The sequence below is a fragment of the Tachysurus vachellii genome, chromosome 14 (assembly GCF_030014155.1).
Source record: "Tachysurus vachellii isolate PV-2020 chromosome 14, HZAU_Pvac_v1, whole genome shotgun sequence".
Taxonomy (NCBI): domain Eukaryota; kingdom Metazoa; phylum Chordata; class Actinopteri; order Siluriformes; family Bagridae; genus Tachysurus; species Tachysurus vachellii.
The window spans coordinates 10528842-10550114 of record NC_083473.1 but is presented as its reverse complement, the minus strand read 5'-3'; the positions used below and the strand labels follow the sequence as shown (position 1 = coordinate 10550114).

The window sequence follows — 21273 nt, the reverse complement described above, 5'->3', positions numbered from 1 at the left end:
GTATGTGTGTGTATGTATGTGTGTATGTATGTATGTGTGTGTGTGTGTGTGTGTGTGTGTGTGTGTGTGTATATGTATGTATGTATGTGTGTGTGTGTGTGTGTGTGTATGTATGTGTGTTGTGTGTGTGTGTGTGTGTGTGTGTGTGTGTATGTATGTGTGTGTGTGTGTGTGTGTGTGTGTGTGTGTGTGTGTGTGTGTGTTGAATGATGACATGTTTCCTGTTTACAGAAATGAGAAACCTAAAGCTGCTGAAATGTGGCCACATGTCAGACCTGCAGAGTCCAGGCTCTCCTCAGTGTGTGTCTGTAAGGATAGACACAGAAACCATACTGATCTCCTCTCAGTTCTCCATCACAGAGTACCACCCCAGGACAGGACAGGTAACACCAAGATCAGTAGACATGTCCATCGTCTCTAGTGCCCGCTTAAATCCCCATCCTTGTTGTATCAGACACTGATTTTGCTGACTGTTTATAGAATCTATGATTTTTTTTGTGTTCTTGTGTTTAGGTATTGAATGAAGTGTCTCTAACCACAGAGAACTATCTCCCAGAAGATGGCAGTGGGGTTGTTTTGGGTATCCAGGATCTGCCTGAGCAGGAATCTGTATGCGTGGCCACTTCCCAGGGTGACGTGATTCTGTGGAACCTTAACACTAATCAGGTATTCATACTGATACTGATTACAACTGACTCACAACTTACCACTTACTTTACAAAAAGTCGACACTTTAGATTTTGTAAGTAAGTGGCATTGAATTCAGTTTTGCCTAAACACTTCTTAGTCATAATATAGTTAGATATTTCTTATGTAATTAATGCTGTTTTGGAAAAGAATTTTGATGCTAGATTATGACGCTAAAATTATGCAGAGCTGAACATTAAACCAAGGTATTTGATCTCGAAGCATCATGAGTCTGGGCTACTTCTATTTTATTTAGAATTTCCTGCTAATATGTTAGTAGCAGTTCAGCACATAGACCTATTATAAAAGACTTATTACATGCAGTGTGATGACCGAACACAACCACTCATAGCTAAAACATTAGTAACTGACTTTTAATGCTCCGTTAAAATATTTTTTAAAACAACATAATAGTTTTTATAGTCCCCTCACCCTTAGTTTGCCTTAATGCACTCAACTACGTTATTATGGTGACACAATTCAAATGTATGCAATTCAAGCAAAACTGTCTGGCGGATAACATATTATCTCCTATAAAGGAATAAAACACAAAAGGGCATACTGTTACAGGAAAATATTTAACAGCTGATTCTTTTTAATATTCCTTCCCATCGTTATGTTTTAATGTTGGGGAATGTCAGTGAAACTAGTTAGTTCCCTTTATCACTTAAAGTTTCTCCCTCACCAGCCCTGCTTTTGTTCTCTTTCGTGTCCATAAGAGAAAAAAAACTTCACCAAAGCACTAACTAGAACTAGTTTTAAGTATAGACATGATGGAAGTTGCTTATGTGATGTTTGGTTTTATATTATCTGTGTAATTTGTTTTTATTATTTATTTATTGTCGTGTTTTTAATTTTGTGTCTCTCAAATGAGATTTTCATAGCTGTTAAATAAAGCTTACAACTACCGCCACGACCGTCGTCATCTGTGTCCACTTTAATAGGAATGCCTGAAAAGCTCTAGACATTGTTGTGTGTGAAAAGACTCAAGCCCTTCTGCTAGCAGCATTCATGATGATCAGAGTCACAGCGATCACACTTTCTCTTCATTCTGATGTTTGATGTAAACATTAACCGAAGCTCAAACTGTTTCTGAATGATTGTATTCATTGTGCTACTGCAACGTGATCGCCTGTTCAGAATGTGAAGGTGTTCCTAATGAAGTGGATAGTGAGCAAACACTAGCACATTTCCTTATATGTAAGTTATAATGAAGGATTTCTGAGTTAAATTAGGATTTACATTTTAAATAGCATCCAAGGACTCATAGAAAAGTGTTAACGTACGAGTACCTGTAGACATTGTGCTTCTCTTTCAACATGTGAAATGTGGTTCTTTGTGTGTTTGCTAGCTGGAGTGTGTGGGGACTGTGGATTCTGGACTTACTGCCATGAGCTGGAGTCCAGACCAGGAGCTTTTGGTACTTTGCACAGGTCTGTCACTGAGCGACGTTTCTACTGATCTCTAATGGACTAGTCGTACAGACTCGTGTGTGATTGTGTTATGTGCTGTTCTGTTCTTTAGGTCAGGAGACAATCATCTTAATGACTAAAGACTTTGAGCCTATAACTGAGGTGGCCATTCAGCAGGAGGAGTTTGGAGAAGGTGGGACTTTTACATGCTTAGAGCTTAGAGAAATCTTTTTCCTTTTTTTAAAAATTTTTTTTATCTGGTTGTAATGTACTAATGAATCCGTTGTATTTGTGCATCAGGAAAATTCATCACAGTCGGATGGGGTAAGAAGGAGACGCAGTTTCACGGCACAGAGGGGAAGCAGGCGGCACAGAGGAAAGCCACTGTAAGATAAGAATTCATTATCTACTGTTATTAGGTTAGTGTTAGATATCACGTTAGATTCCCAAGTTAATGTCTTGCATGAACAGTGTCAGGATGAACAGTTTCCCCTAAATATGACTTATCAATGTGTTAACATGCATCTAAATATCCAAAAAAATAAGAATTGCTCATAAACCTGGAAGACTAGATATAGTCTTACAGCCGAAGAGTTTCTTAAAGCCAACGAGACGATCTACAAATAATGTATTCGTTGCATTTTGTATGTTCTCATGTATTACAATTGCAAATTTCTGCTGCATGTCATATAAGGAAGTGCAGCCTGCAGTGCCGTGGGACGACCGCATACCGAGGATCACGTGGAGAGGAGATGGGCAGCTCTTTGCAGTCGGCTCCATCTGTTCTCAGACAGGCAGGTGTCTCAATATTTAAATAATCAGGGCGCACAAATAAATAACCGTATTGTGTGTCCGTGCTTTTTATTTTTTTATTCATAACCTTCTGTTAATACAGCACATAGTCAGTAACAGAAAAGACTTACTCATAGCCAAAACATCAGTATATGACTTTTAATGTGCTCCATTACAAGCTGTTAATATAGTCATGTTACAAGCAGGATAATATAGTCATGTACACTCTGCTGTCCCTTAGTCTGTATTAATGCACACAACTAGCTCACCATACAATATTATTTCACAATTACCAACCACCTCTTAGCCTAGTCAGTTTTTCAGCAAACAAAACATTACTTGCCTGGTGGACTAGTTTATTTATTTATGATTTGCACTTTTGTGTCGTTTCAGGGGCTAGAAAAGTCAGAGTGTGGAACAGAGAGTGTGTCCTGCAGGCTACCAGTGAAGTTGTTAACGGCCTTGAAGAAGCTCTGTGTTGGAAGTAATAGCTTCTGAAATAATTACTCTGCTATGCTGATAACTCTTAAACTTTAAGACCAGATGTATCACTCTTGTAAAGTCACACATGTGCTATTGGTTTTGTTGTAGTTACTGAGTTATTTGTACTAGTGAATACTAAATGTGCTCTGGAAAAAAAAAATTAGAAACCGGGATGCTATGTTCAAACACGCAGCGACAAAGTGACGGGAGATGATTTATTTACTACAAGACCATATGACTTGATGTGGTTTTGTGGTCAACATAAAGTTGAACTTTATGCAAATATGAAGACAATAGAGTGCACATGAGCACACACTGCTTCTCCTTCATCTCGTATTATATGACGCGTATATACACTGTCGAATGTTAGACATCAACGCCAAATTCTCGCACTAGAATGTTTCATTTTAGCTGCAAGAAAACAACTTAGCGTTTAATTCTAGTCGCATCACTTGCAGATAAGTTTTTACTGTTGCAAAAACTAGTAGGATCACCACCTGGTGACTATAGTGTACACTGACTGATGACTTAAATCAGTGATAAAATTGCTGTGTGTGTGAACGCAGCTTAAGCTATGAAACCTAACATTCCTGTGTGTGTGTGTTTCAGACCTTCAGGTAGCCTGATAGCCTGCACTCAGCGGCACCTTAACAAATACAGTGTTGTGTTTATGGAAAAGAACGGTCTGCTGCATGGAGACTTTACTCTACCCTTTGCCAAGGACCAGGTTAAGGTGGGCCACGATTCTTCAGCACACCGTAGAGTCCAGCTTTATTTGAATATTGTGCAAACAGCAGCTGTTTTTCTGTATGTGTGTGTTAATGTCAGTGTTTTGTGTGTTTCAGGTGAAGGAGTTGCTTTGGAACAGTGACTCCACCGTGCTTGCTGTTTGGCTTGAGGATCTGATCCCAGGAGCGAACAGCAACCCCAACACATACAGTTAAATATAACTTTATAAGAAATATATCATATTTCTTTTCTTCTGGTGAATTATTTGTAATTACATTCATGTTAATAGAATCAATTTCCGTTTCATTAGTTACTAACTCAGGGTCTCTCTTTTATCTATCTATCTTTTTAGTTCAGTTATGGACTGAAGGGAATTACCACTGGTACCTAAAACAGAGCCTGCATTTTGGAAGAGAGGCCTTAAAAGCTCCAGTCTGTATGTGTTGGGACCCTGTGAAACCGTTCCATCTCTACATGCTGACTAATGACTGGAGCATCCACACATACCAATGGAGCTGGAGCACAGATCGCAGCCAAGGATTTGATTCACATGATAATGCCAGTGTGGCAGTGATTGATGGAGGTGAGAGCCTCCTGACTTCCTTACTGGTGTCTTAGATGTCTTAATTGTAGATCGTAGTGTTGATGCTGTGCTAAAAAGATTGCATTCAAGTACAACAAGATCGCCCAGAGCTTTGGTCTCGGAAGTCTTTTCCCCTCTCATGTCCTCCTTGTCTTACAGATAAAGTTTTGGTGACAACATTTCGTCAGTGTGTAGTGCCTCCACCCATGTGTTCGTATGAGCTGCAGTTTCCAGCTCCTGTCAACCTGGTCACCTTCCACTCGCACCCTCTTAATACCAATGAGTTTGCTGCCTTAACAGCAGACGGCGGTTTGCACATCGCAGGCCGAGGTACTGATCAAAAAATAAATGACAAGAAAGCACTTCTTCATTCTGTGGTTTTCTTTTTTTTATCAGTATGGTGTGTTTCAGTGGTCATATTCATGAAAAAATGAATTTTTGAAATTTTCTTCTGTCTCACTCAGGCAGTGAAGATACCAGTGAGCCTGTGAAGGATGCATCTGGATCTAGAGTCATTTCTAAACCACTGGTTTTGCATAAGACATACAGGTTAGATTACTACACTGTCAATGTTTTTGTCTGTGTGTGTTTAAAGGTGGGGTGTACGATGTTTGAGAAATGCTTCAGAAAACTGATTCGGGCCGACAAACAAAACAAGCGTGTAGCCAATGAGCAGAAAGGGGCGTGTCTTGTCAATATGTGGTGGAGAGAGTGTTCAGTGCGCATGTGTGGAATTAGCAGAAAGTGATTGAAACATTGACATGCGGATAATAACGAAAAGCGAATAAAGGCTTACGATAAGGCAAGAAGCAGGACCTGTGTTAATATAGGATCAGCTTTCCAGCGCTGGAGAGAACTGAACGTCTTCCGCGTGAAACGGAGCTAAACCTTTCACTGTACAACACACAGTACTACAAAAACACATTGGTATTACCATAGTATTACTCTTTGAGTTCATTTATTGATAAAAATATCCCCTCGGCCAGCTGCCCCAGCAGGTTCTGCCGTAATAGTTGCCTGGGTTACGTATGTATGTGTGGGGCGGAGCTAAAACAGGGGTGACACCCATTTGGGTAAGGGGCGTGTTTGTTTTGGTGATTTCAAATGTCAACATTGGCTTTCAAACATCGTGCACCCCACCTTTAATGCTGATTATACATTGTGTGCAGTGTTGCAGTGGCCCAAGAGGGGGTTCTGTTCCTGCGCCTGCTGCTCTGGGTGAGAGAGGACGTGTTCGTGGCAGTAGCACGCGGAGACGAACTAAACCAGTCACGTCTACTCATACTGACCCCAGTAGAGACCCAGAGCTCAGAAGCCAGACTGGACATCAGGTACAGGCCAAAATGTCAAACTTCCAAACCTTGCATTTCTTTACGTAAATGTATTTTACCCTTGTATCCGACAACACACGCTTATAAGCAGCGGATATGATGCACAACAGGGCCGGGATGCTGCTGTCTTGGTTTCATTTCTGTAATTTTGTTTTCTGGGTGTTAAATCAGGTCAGAGATCAAGGTTGAAGGCCATGTGATCAGCATGTGCCACAGCTCTAAGAGTGACACCGTGGCCCTGCAGCTGGAGGATGGACAGATCAGGAGAGTGAAATGGGGTAAAAGATCCTGCAGTGCTTTTGATTCTTCATTTTGTACTTTAATAGTGGAATATCGACGATGGCAAAAGGTGTATTTGTTCCCAGCGAACACAGTATTTATTATAACTAATATAAACTACAACTACAAAGCTAATTCCTTAACTGAAACCATATAATGTAGTCAAATTAAATAACAATTAGAAGAGTTTGTACAACAATTTTTCCCATTATTAGTCCAACACTATAGTAATTATGCATTACTTGAATGTTCAGACTCTTCAGAGATCACAGTGACCGAATGGAAGGATTCTTTAGAGTTCAGTGTCAATTTTCCGCAGCCCTGCGTTCAGACGTCGCTGTGTACCGTTAACGGAGAGGTAACGATACACGAGAAACATTTTGCTTCATCGTTCTCCGAATACGTCCATTGTTATGTATGCATTCGGATGTATTGTGTGTCTCTGCAGGAGCAGTTAGTAGGTCTGACGGAAAGATCCCACCTCTACATTGGTAACAGTGTGGTATGTATGAGTGATCTAAAAGCTCTTTATAAGTTTTTACAGCTTGCCAAAAGTTTTATTTTAGTTGACCTTTTTCACAGTTAATTATTCTCAGTCAAGAGAGATTATTGGGAGGAAGAAACAGTGCTACGTAAATGACACATATTTGACACAGAGTTGTATAGATTCGGTCACACGTATATATCTGCTGAAAAGATATTTCTGTTCCGCAGATCGCTTCTAATATTTCCTCCTTTGTGGTGAACGACGAGTTCATCCTTCTCACCACACACTCTCACACCTGTCGTTGCTTCCACCTGACCACAGTGTCAATTAAAGGTAAGAGACCGAGGTACAATCAGTACGTTTTATCGTTTTCTTCCTCTTATATCGCAGCAATGTTAAGAGCAGTACACCAGCGATCACTCCGTAGTCCATATTGTCCATTTTAATGTTTTAATAGTTACATTTAATCTGATGTCCACAGAACAAGTTCATCTTAACACAGACTTTTTGTTCTTGGTGTCATGAAGACAAAAGGTCTCCGCTTGCCATGATGCAAAGACACACGATCAAACATTACACCTTATGTATGTCGTATGTGGTGCATTTTAGAGACAAGACCCTGTGTAAGTTGGCAGGAATAATGATGTATTAGGAAGGGTTATCAGAGCTGCTGTTCCTTCTGAACATTCAGATTCGAGAATTCACCAGGGCTGAAACTTTGTCCGTTCATAACTCTTCATTTAATTTTTTTGAAAATGTACTTGTAGATAAATAGGAGTAACACTTCCATTGACCCTGTGCATTCAGACATTAATGTGCAAGCATTATACACTTAATGGACATCCGAATCTTCCCCAAATCACACAATTGTGCAGAAGGTCTTTGTATGTATGAATTAGTTTCTCTTCACTGGAAATAAGAGGCCAGAGTGAGCTCCAGGAAGACATGTGGCCTACACAGAGCTCTGACCTCAACCCAGTTTAACACACACAGAACGCCTTCCCAGCAAAGGAGGATTCAATCTAGAGAAACACATAGGACATGATGGTCAGGTGTCCACAAATACTCGCCCATATAGTGGTATAACATATGGGATGATGCACTTATTCAAACAAATAAAAAGTGGACAAAATGTTGGACAGCTCACGCATGCAACGGTTGCAGCTTTGCTTACATAGTGGAAGAGAGACGGGGCTTCCACATGCGATCGTGGATGAGAACAAAATTTCAAGATGCTCGGCGATGTACAAGACATCTTAAAGATGCCTTTTTTTTAATTAGCTCACGTTGTGTGATTTGTATTTTTTCTTCGATGTCATTTGCTCTCCATTGGGAAACAGCTTATATTTTCAGTGGAAAACTTTCAGCATTAATTCACTAGATGGTGCATGGTGTAAGTATATAGTGTATAAAGTAGGGATTCATTAGAAAAAATCCTGATCCGGCCTTGCCGTGGTCATGTAATGATGGAGCTCACAATGTGAGCCTCTTGCTAAGAAAAATAGCCTTTTGCTGTGGCATGTTTGCAGATATGCAGGAAGCTTTGAGTTCAGAAACAGCTCAGAATGATGAGCGTGTGCGCAGGGTGGAGAGGGGATCTCGCATCGTTACTGTGGTGCCTCAGGACACCAGACTCATCCTCCAGGTTAGTACTGAACTCACACACACTCATCATTCTTTCTGCCTGTCGGCTCCAGGTTATTGAAATACCTCTTTTTTTTTTTTTTTTTTTTAGTGATTTTTTTTATTTTCCAGACAGAAAATCAAGAACCTTCATCGGTTGTGTCTATGGATGTAGAGACCTTGAAAACTCAGAGTTTAAGATAAAATCTCTGGGATTTGATTTCTGATCATTTTAGATGAGTTTTGATAACAAGCTGTGTGTATTTTATTTTCCCCTCCAGATGCCCCGTGGTAACCTAGAGACCATCCACCATCGAGCTCTTGTGCTGGCTCAAGTCAGGAGGTGGCTTGATGAGTATGTGTGTTTTTAAGAAGTCCTAAAGAGAATAACATTCACGAGTTAACATTTTCTGAGTAAGTGAATGAGAAAGGTCTCTCAATATTCTAGGCTAAAATTTAGAGATGCTTTCGAATGCATGAGGAAGCTGCGGATCAACCTGAACCTAATCTACGACCACAATCCCAGCGTGAGTGATCTCATTAAAGCGATTTCCTTTTATACGATTTAGAGAAGTAACCTTACGCTCTCCGATTCATAGGCGTTCTTGGAGAATGCAGAGCTGTTTCTGAAACAGATTGTCTCAGTCAACTCCATCAACCTTTTTCTTACAGAGCTCAAGTAAGTGTCTTTTTGCCAATTTAGTGCTGTACTGTATATGTGGAAAATTCATCATAAGCATGATGGGATTTTTACCTGATAGAGAAGAAGATACTACCACCACGATGTACCCGGATCTGGCGAATTCTGCATGCCAGTCTGCTTCAGTAACAGCTAGAGGAGCTCAGGGGAGGAGGAAAGTGGACACTGTCTGTGATGCTCTGCGATCTGCCATGGAGAATCTTGATCCACATAAGTAGGTTCTTTCAAAGGTGTAGTTCTTCTACTTCTTTGGCTGCTCCCTGTTCAGGGTCACCACAGAGGATGTTCTGACCCATGCATTTTGATGTGGCACAGGTTTTACACCGATTACCGTTTTCCGACGCAACCCTCCTATTCTATCTGGGCTTGGGACCGGTACTGAGAATTAACCCCCTCAGTATTCTACATACATTTCAATTATGAATAAAAAAACAACTGTAATAAAATTATTAATAAATGATTTATGTTATTCATTTATATTTACAACATATGGCAGATGCCCTTATTCGGAGTGACTTGCATTCATTTTATTTATACATCTGAGCAGATGAGTGTTAAGGGCCTTGCTCAAGCCCTCCTGGGATCTAAACCCACAACCTTTCACAGCGTAGTGTATTCCGATCTGTCGTCTCTTGTAGTCCAGTGTTTTATTTAGCACCAGAAGCAAGCACGTTTCTGTTTACTGTCTATTGCACCAGTTGTATACGGTTCACTTCTGATCAGTTGTGTATCACCTTTGTTGCACCTGAGCTGCTTCTGCCCCAGAATTATTCACTTCATCCTTCCCTTGCCATATAGTTACATACCCTTTTAGCATTTCTGTCCTTGCAGTATATCCACTTCAGCCAACCAGTAATGAGCCTATTGATTTTTTTTTATTTTTTATTTTTTTATTTTTTTAAACTCACAGATACTGCTTGTGCATTTTAACATCCCATGTACGGAAGACAACACCAGAACTGGAGATTGCACTACAGAAGGTCCATGAATTGCGTGGTAAGTATTAGAGATGGGTGATTATTGTGTGTATATATATATATATATATATAATATAAAACTAAAATCAGGATGTCTAAAGCCTTTCATATTCATGATGCACTATATGTATCCAAATATTGCAGCTTACAAAGCAAAGTTTCTCTTGATGTCCGATGTTGATGTTTATTTTATACAGCCAGTTTTAGCGAATTTGGTGCCATCAAACAATTTATCATGGAAAAAGCTATAATGAAGCATCAAAAAGTATATTTACGTGATCAGCTACTCATTGCTCTAAGTAATGCTGGAAACACTCAGGGTTATACATTACAATACTTACAATATTTAACAAAAGCACCAGTGATGGACGTATTAATCGCGTTCTACTTAGATTCCATTTTTGGCCTCTAGAAGGCAGTAAGAGGTCTTTGGGAGCACAGGAGCGCTGTGTCTTTAGGAATAATAGAACACTTTCTGGAGTAACGCTGTGTGACTATGATCATGATGTAAGATTAAGAGTACAGGTGTGTGGATTTTAGATTTAGATGAATTTGAGATTGCTTTCTGTTTAACTAAACCCTTTGTCTGTTGAATTCTTCTGTGCATAAAATATCCGAAACTTATCAAATGATTCAAGTCTGTATATATTCCTCACTCCTGATTTTACATGGTTGTATTTGTGAATGTTAACCTTCTGATTTATTTCTTTTTTTTAATTTAGTCAACCCACCCAGTGCAGAAAATGCAGTGAGTGCAGAGGAGGCTCTGAAGTATCTCTTATTCCTGGTCAATGTTAATGAGCTTTATGAGCACTCTCTGGGAACCTACGACTTTGACCTGGTGCTGATGGTAGCGGAAAAATCTCAGAAGGTCGGAGATGTTTTCATGTTTGTTTGATTGCTTGGACACTATATGTAAAATTGAACTCAGTAGAAAAGCAGAGGGTGAAATCTTATTTTCTTTATATATTTTGTAATCTTTTATTATATAGGACCCAAAAGATTATCTTTCCTTCCTGAACATGCTGAAAACACTTGAACCTAATTACCAGCGCTTTACCATAGACAAACACCTGAAGAGATACAAAAAGGCCTTGCATCATCTCAGCAAGTGTGGTGAGCGCTTACACAGTCTGAATATAGGTTACGAATATAAACAGAAATCATATAAACAGAAGAGTTATATATTTCTCTCTCTCTCTCTCTCTCTCAGGTGAGGAGCACTTTACTGAGTTATTAAACTTGGTGAAGGACCAGAAGCTGTACACTGAAGCTCTGCAGCTCTACGCCACAGACAGTCAGCAATACAAGGTTACATCTCCTATAAATGCTGATTAAATAACATGTTTAGATCCCTGGCTAAAATGTTCTCCACCATCACTGTCTATATGCATATGGGATTTCCTGTAAAATTGTGTACTGTGATTAAATGATCTCTGATGGAATATCTGAATGAATTGCTAGGTTGTGTTCTGGTCTGACTGATGTATCAGTTGGCAGAAATTAGTAATATGTGACATAAGACAGCATCTGAGTGACTCCATCAGAGGAAACACAGCTGACTTCATTTAAGGCATTAAACAGCACCATGTTTTATTCAGATTGTTATTAGGTGATTATCAGAGGACTATAAATCAGCTAATGATTGTTTAGACTGTTGACAGCAGATGAAACGGTGGCTTACATAATTATCCCCTAGACAATGTGTTTTAAAATAGAGAATGAATCAACATATTAGGGTCCAGATGTGGATAGAGGCACATTCCAGAAGACAAAGTTGCTCTCCCAAGTATTGAAAAGAGGGAAATATATATATATATATATATATATATATATATATATATATATATATATATATATATATTAGATATATTTTGTAAATAAAATCAAAATAAAAATCCCAATTAAATAAAATTTAATTGTTCCAGTAGCAAAAGTTGAAATATGTAGAAATAATCAAGGAGGTGAATAGTTTTGAATATTCATGACAGTGCAGAAAAAACTCTCACCTGCTAGCAACTGAAACTGTTGGGAACTTATTATATTATATGTGCTGAAGCTATAAAAGCAGTGCTGAAGCTTCTCAGACCGGTGAGTCTGAGGGTGTTGGGGTGAGGGCAAAGTGGTCATTCTAGCATATGACACAATATGTTCTGTAGCCACCATAAATATTCAGATTCCATGCACACTGACATGACTTAATGGCACAGAAGACATTCACACATGGTGCTCATTTGAATAATCAGATCCCTGGAGGGTGTTGAGTTCACAAATAACTCTAACCTGTCTGTGATGTCATCAGGCGCTAAGCGTGGCCTACGCTGAACACCTGTTGGAAGATCAGCAAGCTGAGCAGGCAGGGTTGTTGCTATGGCGATGTGGAGAGATGCCCCGTGCTTTGAAAGCCTTCATTACCTGCACCAGCTGGAGACACGCCCTCGCTGTGGCAACACACATCCCTGTGCCACCCACACAGCTAACACAACTCTCACGAGATCTAGCAGGTATTTTGTGTGTGTGCACGTGTGATGTGTGCACGAGCGTGTGCGTGTGATGTGTGTGCGAGCGTGTGCGTGTGATGTGTGTGCGAGCGTGTGCGTGTGGGGGAGTGTGTGCGAGTACATGTGTGCGAGCGCATGTGTGTTCATGTGTTCAGCCACCTATTTAACCCCTTGTTAGCCATGCTCGTTGTAATGGAATATTCCAAATAAAATAAATGCTTAAAACTGATTATCCTGAATCTTTTCATTCAATGCACAAATGGTGTGATTAATGTGATTGATGGCAGTATAATCGATTTTTTTTTTATTTGACTTAGAGAAGCTTCTAGAAATGAGGAGACATACAGAGGCTGCTCTGCTGCTGGAGCAGTATGCTAAGGTGAGAGTAAATGAATCAGCTCTTTAAATTCCTCTCACTGCTTTTTATCTCCAGGATACTCACTGTAGTGTAGCTATGGGGCCCTGGCTCCTGGGATCTTCCTCCAAGTCGTGCCTTTTTCATCCCAATCTCTATCGTATAGTTTTGGCATCTTTTCCTATACTGAGAAAATAACAACAACAAAAAAAGGTTTACTTAAATCCTGTTAAAGGCACTTCATGAAACATGAGTTTGAAACAACTGCAACCCTGCAATGTCATTCAAGTCCAATTAACGCTGACCTTTTGTAGCTTTTCCGGCTTTCTAACACCAGATCAATTACATTTTCAGTGGATTTACATTTAAATTGTTCAGAAAATTCAAATATGAATTTAGTGATACTGAAGCTGTTGCACGTTTTTTTATTTTACTCAACTCCATGACCTCTCTAAAAATTGTTTCATTTCCAAAAGGGCAATTTATACACATTTAGGCTTTTACACTGACCACGGATTGTAATAAGATCAATAGCTCTATATAAATGTGTCAGGGTTTTTACTGTTTTCTCATTGCTGGGAAATAATTCTGTGATCATGTCCCATGCTAGAGATGTGGTTCAGAGAGATTAGCCCAGTGGTGTCCAATTGTATTCCAGCTACATCTCATAGTATTTTAAAAGCCAAGGTGTGGCTTCTGAACCCACACTGGACACCTCCTGGATTAAACTGAGAAAATATTGTGTGATTTGTTAGTTAAGAGTCTGTGCTGCAATATGTCATGCATTTTATGTTTATAATTACGTTTAATGTTGTGGAACATTAGTAACTGTCAGCTCTTATTTTATAGCGGCTATAAACCCTCAAAAGCGTCTATTTTGTTCTTTAAAGTTAATGAGATAAACAATGCAGCTAGTAATGTTCATGAGGAAACCACAAATTCCTGTGTTGTAGAAGTTATACTTAATCTCTAACGCTTACAAAATGCTGACACTGGAGTCTCCTTCTAAAAACTGCTGAATATTAACGTCTCTATCTACATACATTTTTGTACCTTATTATTCATTACACATACACGTATACAGTCAGGTCCATAAATATTGGGACATCGACACAATTCTAACGTTTTTGGCTCTATACACCACCACAATGGATTTGAAATGAAACGAACAAGTTTTGCTTTAACTGCAGACCGTCAGCTTCAATTTGAGGGCATTTACATCCAAATCAGGTGAACGGTGTAGGAATTACAACAGTTTGCATATGTGCCTCCCACTTGTTAAGGGACCAAAAGTAATGGGACAGAATAATAATCATAAATCAAACTTTCACTTTTTTAATACTTGGTTGCAAATCCTTTACAGCCTGAAGTCTGGAACGCATAGACATCACCAGACGCTGGGTTTCATCCCTGGTGATGATCCCAGGCCTCTACTGCAACTGTCTTCAGTTCCTGCTTGTTCTTGGGGCATTTTGTCTTCAGCAAGTGAAATGCATGCTCAATCGGATTCAGGTCAGGTGATTGACTTGGCCCTTGCATAACATTCCACTTTTTTCCCTTAAAAAACTATTTGGTTGCTTTTGCAGTATGCTTTGGGTCATTGTCCATCTGCACTGTGAAGCGCTGTCTAATGAGTTCTGAAGCATTTGGCTGAATATGAGCAAATAATATTGCCCAAAACACTTCAGAATTCATTCTGCTGCTTTTGTCAGCAGTCACATCATCAATAAATGCAAGAGAACCAGTTCCATTGGCAGCCATAAATGCCCACGCCATGACACTACCACTGATGATGTGGTATGCGTAGGATCATGAGCAGTTCCTTTCCTTCTCCATACTCTTCTCTTCCCATCACTCTGGTACAAGTTGATCTTGGTCTCATCTGTCCATAGGATGTTGTTCCAGAACTGTGGAGGCTTTTTTAGATGTTGTTTGGCAAACTCTAATCTGGCCTTCCTCACCAATGGTTTACATCTTGTGGTGTGAACCCACTGTATTCACGCTGGTGAAGTCTTCTCTTGATTGTTGACTTTGACACACATACACCTACCTCCTGGAGAGTGTTCTTGATCTGGCCAATTGTTGTGAAGGGTGTTCTTCACCAGAGAAAGAATTCTTCGGTCATCCACCACAGTTGTTTTCCGTGGTCTTACAGGGTCTTTTGGTGTTGCTGAGCTAACCGGTGTGTTCCTTCTTTTTAAGAATGTTCCAAACAGTTGTTTTGGCCACACATAATGTTTTTGCTATCTCTCTGATGGGTTTGTTTTGTTTTTTCAGCCTAATGATGGCTTGCTTCACTGTTAGTGACAGCTCTTTGAATCTCATCCTGGAGAGTTGACAGCAACAGATTCCAAATGCAAATAGCACACTTGAAATGAACTCTGGACCTTTTATCTGCTCATTGTAATTGGTATAATGAGGGAATAACACACACCTGGCCATGGAACAGCATATAAGCCAATTGGCCCATTACTTTTGGTCCGTTAACAAGTGGGAGGCACATATGCAAACTGTTGTAATTCCTACACCGTTCACCTGATTTGGATGTAAATGCCCTCAAATTGAAGCTGACAGTCTGTAGTTGAAGCATAACTTGTTCGTTTCATTTCAAATCCATTGTGGTGTTGTATAGAGCCAAAAATGTTAGAATTGTGTCGATGTCCCAATATTTATGGACCTGACTGTACTTACAAATCCTGTCCATGCTGTACATGCTAACTGAAAGCAGTGTATGGTGGTATTTTCAGGACTGTGAGGAGGCTATTTCTGCCCTGATTGAGGGTGCTGCATGGGAGGAAGCTCTCAGACTAGTGAGTAATTTGTGGCTTTAATTTGACATTTCTTACAGTTACAACCTATATGTCAACAAACTTATTCCTTATTACAGATTTACCTTTACAACAGACCAGACATAATTGAGACCAATATGAAGCCTGCACTTTTGGAAGGTACGATACATTTTTCACCCTTTACTTTAATAAGTCTTAAACATTTACTGCGTCTTTGTTCTCCGCTCAAGCCTGATGTTTGTCTGATTCTGCCCAGCTCATGGTACTCAGATGGCATTTGTGGGCTCTCAGAGGACTCTGTTCACACGCCATAAAAACAGACTGGCTGTAGTGCGAGAGCAGAAAGAGAAGGCTAGACTGGAGTTGGTTGGTAAGTACCACTATAAACTCTAGCTATAACATTTCTATTTTTTTATAGACTTTTAGATGGAACACACAGGAATTTTCTTCCACTTTTTTGTCCTCCTCTGCAGATGAGGATGGCCTGGACTGTGCAGACGCCGAACTCTATTCAGAAGCCAGCAGCGTCCTGACCGGCAGCCGTGTTGGATCAAAGTACTCGCACAGCAACTCCCGCATCTCCTCGTAAGTATTTAGAAGTAATGTACTTAGGTCAGATGTTACATTCTGCTCAGCATGGCCTAAAGGGAGACACAATATTTCTAACACAAAATGTACAATAAGTGTGAATGTACTGTAGATTATTAACTACCAAGTCAGGTATAGGTAAACGCTGCTGATTACCAGACTTAGGGCTCTTTACTCTCCTGCTCTGAATTTTGATACTGTCTTAATATGAATATCCATCAAAACTTTGGAATCAAATTTCTGAGGAATTCTTGAGAAAATTGGCCAAGTGAAGCCATTCTTCCACACACCAGCAATTGTGTGTAAACTCTAGAGACTGTTGTGTGTGAAATTCCCAGGAGATCAGCATTCTATGAAATAACTCAGACCAGCCCATCTGCTACCAACAACCATGCCATGGTTAATGTAAGCTCTTGACCTGTACCTTTTATGCACTGTGCTGCCACATGATTTGATAATTACATGACATTCTTAATAAAGTTACGGTAAGTATAGGTGCCAGGAGTGTCTCTAATATACGATACCAATTCTGATCACAGACAGATGTTTTCACAGGTAAATTTGATAACACGAACAGCTGGACAGTTCAGAACATTAAATGTAACTTTAACATTACATTACATTACATTGAGTGTCAATGGATAAAAAGTATGACCTGTTGTATTTTAATACAAGTGTGCAAGTGGAATGAAACAGCCGACATGCTATTACTGGAAAATAATTAGCTTCAGGACTGTAATTCTAGGCATCATATTGTGACCAGCATGCCTCAACATGTGCAACAGTTGTTTTGATTTGTTTTTCCTTGGAGGGGAAAGAAAAAGCTTGATATGAAACTTCAGAGATATTTTTCCTGGAGCTTCATGAGGAAAAATCATGAACGACAGTCACAGTAGAACATTTCTGTTTCCTCTGTAACTAGTTTATGCTGAAAGCCTGAGGCTAATTGCAGCTCTTTTCACTCAGGAGATCATCCAAGAACCGCAGGAAAGCAGAAGGAAAGAAGCATAGCTTAAAGGAAGGAAGCCCCTTCGAGGACATCGCCCTTCTCCACGCCATTATCCAGATCATCCATGTTGTTGACAAGATGAGAGGTAAGACTGGAAATAACTTTGTTTGGCTCAGCTGATGGAAAAGTGCTGCAAGGTTTGTCCCTGTTCATGAGTTACGGATTTAAAGCACTGTCTCTTTGCTTGGGTTGACCTGTACCTCTGGACAGATCTGTTTGATGTAGTGGTGAGCTTTAATTTATGTCCCTAGCCACAGAGATGAGAAACGCCACAACAGCTAGGGGCTCTTGACTTGTCAGATAAAGGTTTATTTAAGACTTGATTTGACAAGCTTGGGAGACCACAGGTCTGCAGTTTATTTATCGTGTGCCGTTTTATATATTTATTTTTCTTTTGTCTGGAGCTTTGTTGTATCAGAGAAGTAGTCATGAATGCAGCATGTGGTTTTTTTTCCCTCCACAGAGGAGATCCACGGTCTCCTGAAGGCTCTGGTACTGTTTCAGTTTGACAAGCTGGCCAGCAGCCTGCAGTCAGACTACAGCGAGCTTCTCCAGCTCATCGACAGGGGCATCCCTGTGATCTGGCACGAAGGAATTCAACAAAGCCAAGCTCCAGTAAGAGTAATACACACAGCACTTAGGTTCAGTGTTAGAAGTAGCTGAGGCATTTGAAATAGTGATGGGAAGTTCGGTTCTTTTCCGTGAACCGGTTCTTCCGGACAGTTCGTTTTAATGAACCAGTTCAATAATCCAGTTCACCAGTGCTTTTACGTCCTGACATAATGACGTAATTTACAATGACGTAATGACGTAAATTCCTTCATCCGAAAGAGACAGTTCTCAGTTCTGTACCTGTGATTCGCTGTATCGGTTCAGTGATTCATGCGTAGTATCAACAGCTCAAGCTCACAGTTCTCTCAGCACAACATGTCTCAGTTCAGTGTACAGGAGTTACATATACTCCGGGATATTAGTTTATTTAGAGTCGGAGGGGCTGTCAGGCATGACTGAAAGTGAGTAACTTTAGTAACTTGTAGATCAGCGTTGACTCAAGACGCGAACGGTTTAGAACGAATCAGTCCGATTTGGTGAACTGGTTCATCCAGTTCACTAAAAAGAACCGGTTCAAAAGAATGATTCGTTCACAAACTGGCCATCACTAATATATATTTATATATATATATATATAGTTGTTTTATTTATATATATACAGGGAGTGCAGAATTATTAGGGAAGTTGTATTTTTGAGGATTAATTTTATTATTGAACAACAACCATGTTCTCAATGAACCCAAAAAACTCATTAATAGCAAAGCTGAATATTTTTGGAAGTAGTTTTTAGTTTGTTTGTAGTTTTAGCTATTTTAGGAGGATATCTGTGTGTGCAGGTGACTATTACTGTGCATAATTATTAGGCAACTTAACTAAAAACAAATATATACCCATTTCAATTATTTATTTTCACCAGTGAAACCAATATTACATCTCAACATTCACTAATATACATTTCTGACATTCAAAAACAAAACAAAAACAAATCAGTGACCAATATAGCCACCTTTCTTTGCAAGGACACTCAAAAGCCTGCCATCCATGGATTCTGTCAGTGTTTTGATCTGTTCACCGTCAACATTGCGTGCAGCAGCAACCACAGCCTCCCAGACACTCTTCAGAGAGGTGTACTGTTTTCCCTCCTTGTAAATCTCACATTTGATGATGGACCACAGGTTCTCTATGGGGTTCAGATCAGGTGAACAAGGAGGCCATGTCATTAGTTTTTCTTCTTTTAGACCCTTTCTTGCCAGCCACGCTGTGGAGTACTTGGACGCGTGTGATGGAGCATTGTCCTGCATGAAAATCATGTTTTTCTTGAAGGATGCAGACTTCTTCCTGTACCACTGCTTGAAGAAGGTGTCTTCCAGAAACTGGCAGTAGGACTGGGAGTTGAGCTTGACCCCATCCTCAACCTGAAAAGGCCCCACAAGTTCATCTTTGATGATACCAGCCCAAACCAGTACTCCACCTCCACCTTGCTGGCGTCTCAGTCGGACTGGAGCTCTCTGCCCTTTACCGATCCAGCCACGAGCCCATCCATCTGGCCCATCAAGACTCACTCTCATTTCATCAGTCCATAAAACCTTAGAAAAATCAGTCTTCAGATATTTCTTGGCCCAGTCTTGACGTTTCAGCTTGTGTGTCTTGTTCAGTGGTGGTCGTTTTTCAGCCTTTCTTACCTTGGCCATGTCTCTGAGTATTGCACACCTTGTGCTTTTGGGCACTCCAGTGATGTTGCAGCTCTGAAATATGGCAAAACTGGTGGCAAGTGGCATCTTGGCAGCTGCACGCTTGACTTTTCTCAGTTCATGGGCAGTTATTTTGCGCCTTGGTTTTTCCACACGCTTCTTGCGACCCTGTTGACTATTTTGAATGAAACGCTTGATTGTTCGATGATCACGCTTCAGAAGCTTGGCAATTTTAAGAGTGCTGCATCCCTCTGCAAGATATCTCACTATTTTTGACTTTTCGGAGCCTGTCAAGTCCTTCTTTTGACCCATTTTGCCAAAGGAAAGGAAGTTGCCTAATAATTATGCACACCTGATATAGGGTGTAGATGTCATTAGACCACACCCCTTCTCATTACAGAGATGCACATCACCTAATATGCTTAATTGGTTGTAGGCTTTCGAGCCTATACAGCTTGGAGTAAGACAACATGCATAAAGAGGATGATGTGGTCAAAATACTCATTTGCCTAATAATTCTGCACTCCCTGTATATATATATTAGACCTTCTCCACTGTAAACAGTATATAGTGCACTGGTAGCTCATTGGTTAAACTTCACATCAGTATCAGTTAGAATGGTGAAAATGTGATGAATCTGTGGTCTAATCTATAGTGTGGTCTAATCTATAAAGTCTCTGCTCCATTGATCTAATTGTTGAGTGTTTATGATTTTTACTATACAGTAAGTGTTGGAGTTAGGAATAAAAATGATGTAAAGTTTATGATGGCATCGTCCTCTACAGGACTCCACTCACATATTACTACAATACCAATAATCCTCAGCATTGTCCCTTCGGTCTGGTTGACATTATACTGTACAGGTGGCTTTACTGAAGCAGAGTTTGTAGAAGATGGCTGTGTCAGTTTAGTCCAGCTGTGTGCAGTTATTTGTTCATAGGGCTCTTAGCACAATTGTGTAACTTCCAATGGAAAATAAAGTAAATAAATAAAGTTCATTTAAAATAATGTTTATTAATCTTAATACATTAATCTTAATACATTAAACATAATGCATCATGATAAAATGTGTTTTATCATAGTGCTAAATAACTTAACATCTATATGTTAATATGACTTAATTTAAGTCATTGTATTTAATAAATAAATTGTAATGACTTAAATAAAGTAAACAAATGTAGACAGGAGTAAGTTCAGTTATCTTGGGTTTTGTTGAGGACTGCAAATCTTCTTCATCACACATGAACTATGTATGGGACAGGACCAGCATGGACAATAGTCGGGCTCCATTCTGCTCCTTTGCAGTGTGAGAAAAAATCCATAACTTCCAGAGACTTGATAGTCTTGAGGAGGTCGATGTCAATGCAGAAGGTGGCATCTGGGTTGAAGCATGTCTCGTCACTGTGCTCAGTAACATAAACCTTACTAATGTAGCCATTCTCCTTAAGACTAAATATGATTCGGTTTGTGTTACTGTCTTTTTCAGTTTGTTTATAATCCATACGGACGTATTGAGGGAGATTGCATGCTCTTTTTCTGTTTAAATTGCCCACCTCGTAATACTGGAGGCCGTCATCAGGAAGAAGTTTAGAACCATCACTCTCGGTTCGGTTCACAAATTTCCGTGAACCGAATTCACTCTGATTTGGGTTAAACAACAGGTAATGTTTAGACCCCATGAAAACACTCTTCTCGAGAAACCATC

At 39.9% G+C, this 21273-nt stretch overlaps 1 protein-coding gene across 1 annotated transcript in view; it reads left to right on the top strand.

Annotated features, from left to right (window-relative positions):
- Positions 1 to 21273, top strand: part of elp1 (elongator acetyltransferase complex subunit 1) — a 35080-nt gene that overhangs the window by 589 nt on the left and 13218 nt on the right. The window contains exons 2-35 of the mRNA XM_060886139.1: positions 232 to 383; positions 514 to 666; positions 2039 to 2120; positions 2212 to 2292; positions 2400 to 2485; positions 2794 to 2893; positions 3285 to 3375; positions 3984 to 4107; positions 4220 to 4313; positions 4456 to 4686; positions 4846 to 5016; positions 5151 to 5235; positions 5856 to 6017; positions 6189 to 6295; positions 6551 to 6654; positions 6745 to 6798; positions 7011 to 7116; positions 8313 to 8428; positions 8688 to 8761; positions 8855 to 8933; positions 9006 to 9085; positions 9168 to 9320; positions 10017 to 10102; positions 10806 to 10954; positions 11076 to 11199; positions 11297 to 11394; positions 12386 to 12587; positions 12902 to 12963; positions 15687 to 15749; positions 15827 to 15887; positions 15985 to 16098; positions 16202 to 16313; positions 17283 to 17410; positions 17789 to 17940. Coding sequence (XP_060742122.1) covers positions 234 to 383; positions 514 to 666; positions 2039 to 2120; positions 2212 to 2292; positions 2400 to 2485; positions 2794 to 2893; positions 3285 to 3375; positions 3984 to 4107; positions 4220 to 4313; positions 4456 to 4686; positions 4846 to 5016; positions 5151 to 5235; positions 5856 to 6017; positions 6189 to 6295; positions 6551 to 6654; positions 6745 to 6798; positions 7011 to 7116; positions 8313 to 8428; positions 8688 to 8761; positions 8855 to 8933; positions 9006 to 9085; positions 9168 to 9320; positions 10017 to 10102; positions 10806 to 10954; positions 11076 to 11199; positions 11297 to 11394; positions 12386 to 12587; positions 12902 to 12963; positions 15687 to 15749; positions 15827 to 15887; positions 15985 to 16098; positions 16202 to 16313; positions 17283 to 17410; positions 17789 to 17940 — 3834 coding nt within the window. The 5' untranslated portion in view covers positions 232 to 233. The remainder of the gene's footprint in view (positions 1 to 231; positions 384 to 513; positions 667 to 2038; positions 2121 to 2211; positions 2293 to 2399; positions 2486 to 2793; positions 2894 to 3284; positions 3376 to 3983; positions 4108 to 4219; positions 4314 to 4455; positions 4687 to 4845; positions 5017 to 5150; positions 5236 to 5855; positions 6018 to 6188; positions 6296 to 6550; positions 6655 to 6744; positions 6799 to 7010; positions 7117 to 8312; positions 8429 to 8687; positions 8762 to 8854; positions 8934 to 9005; positions 9086 to 9167; positions 9321 to 10016; positions 10103 to 10805; positions 10955 to 11075; positions 11200 to 11296; positions 11395 to 12385; positions 12588 to 12901; positions 12964 to 15686; positions 15750 to 15826; positions 15888 to 15984; positions 16099 to 16201; positions 16314 to 17282; positions 17411 to 17788; positions 17941 to 21273) is intronic.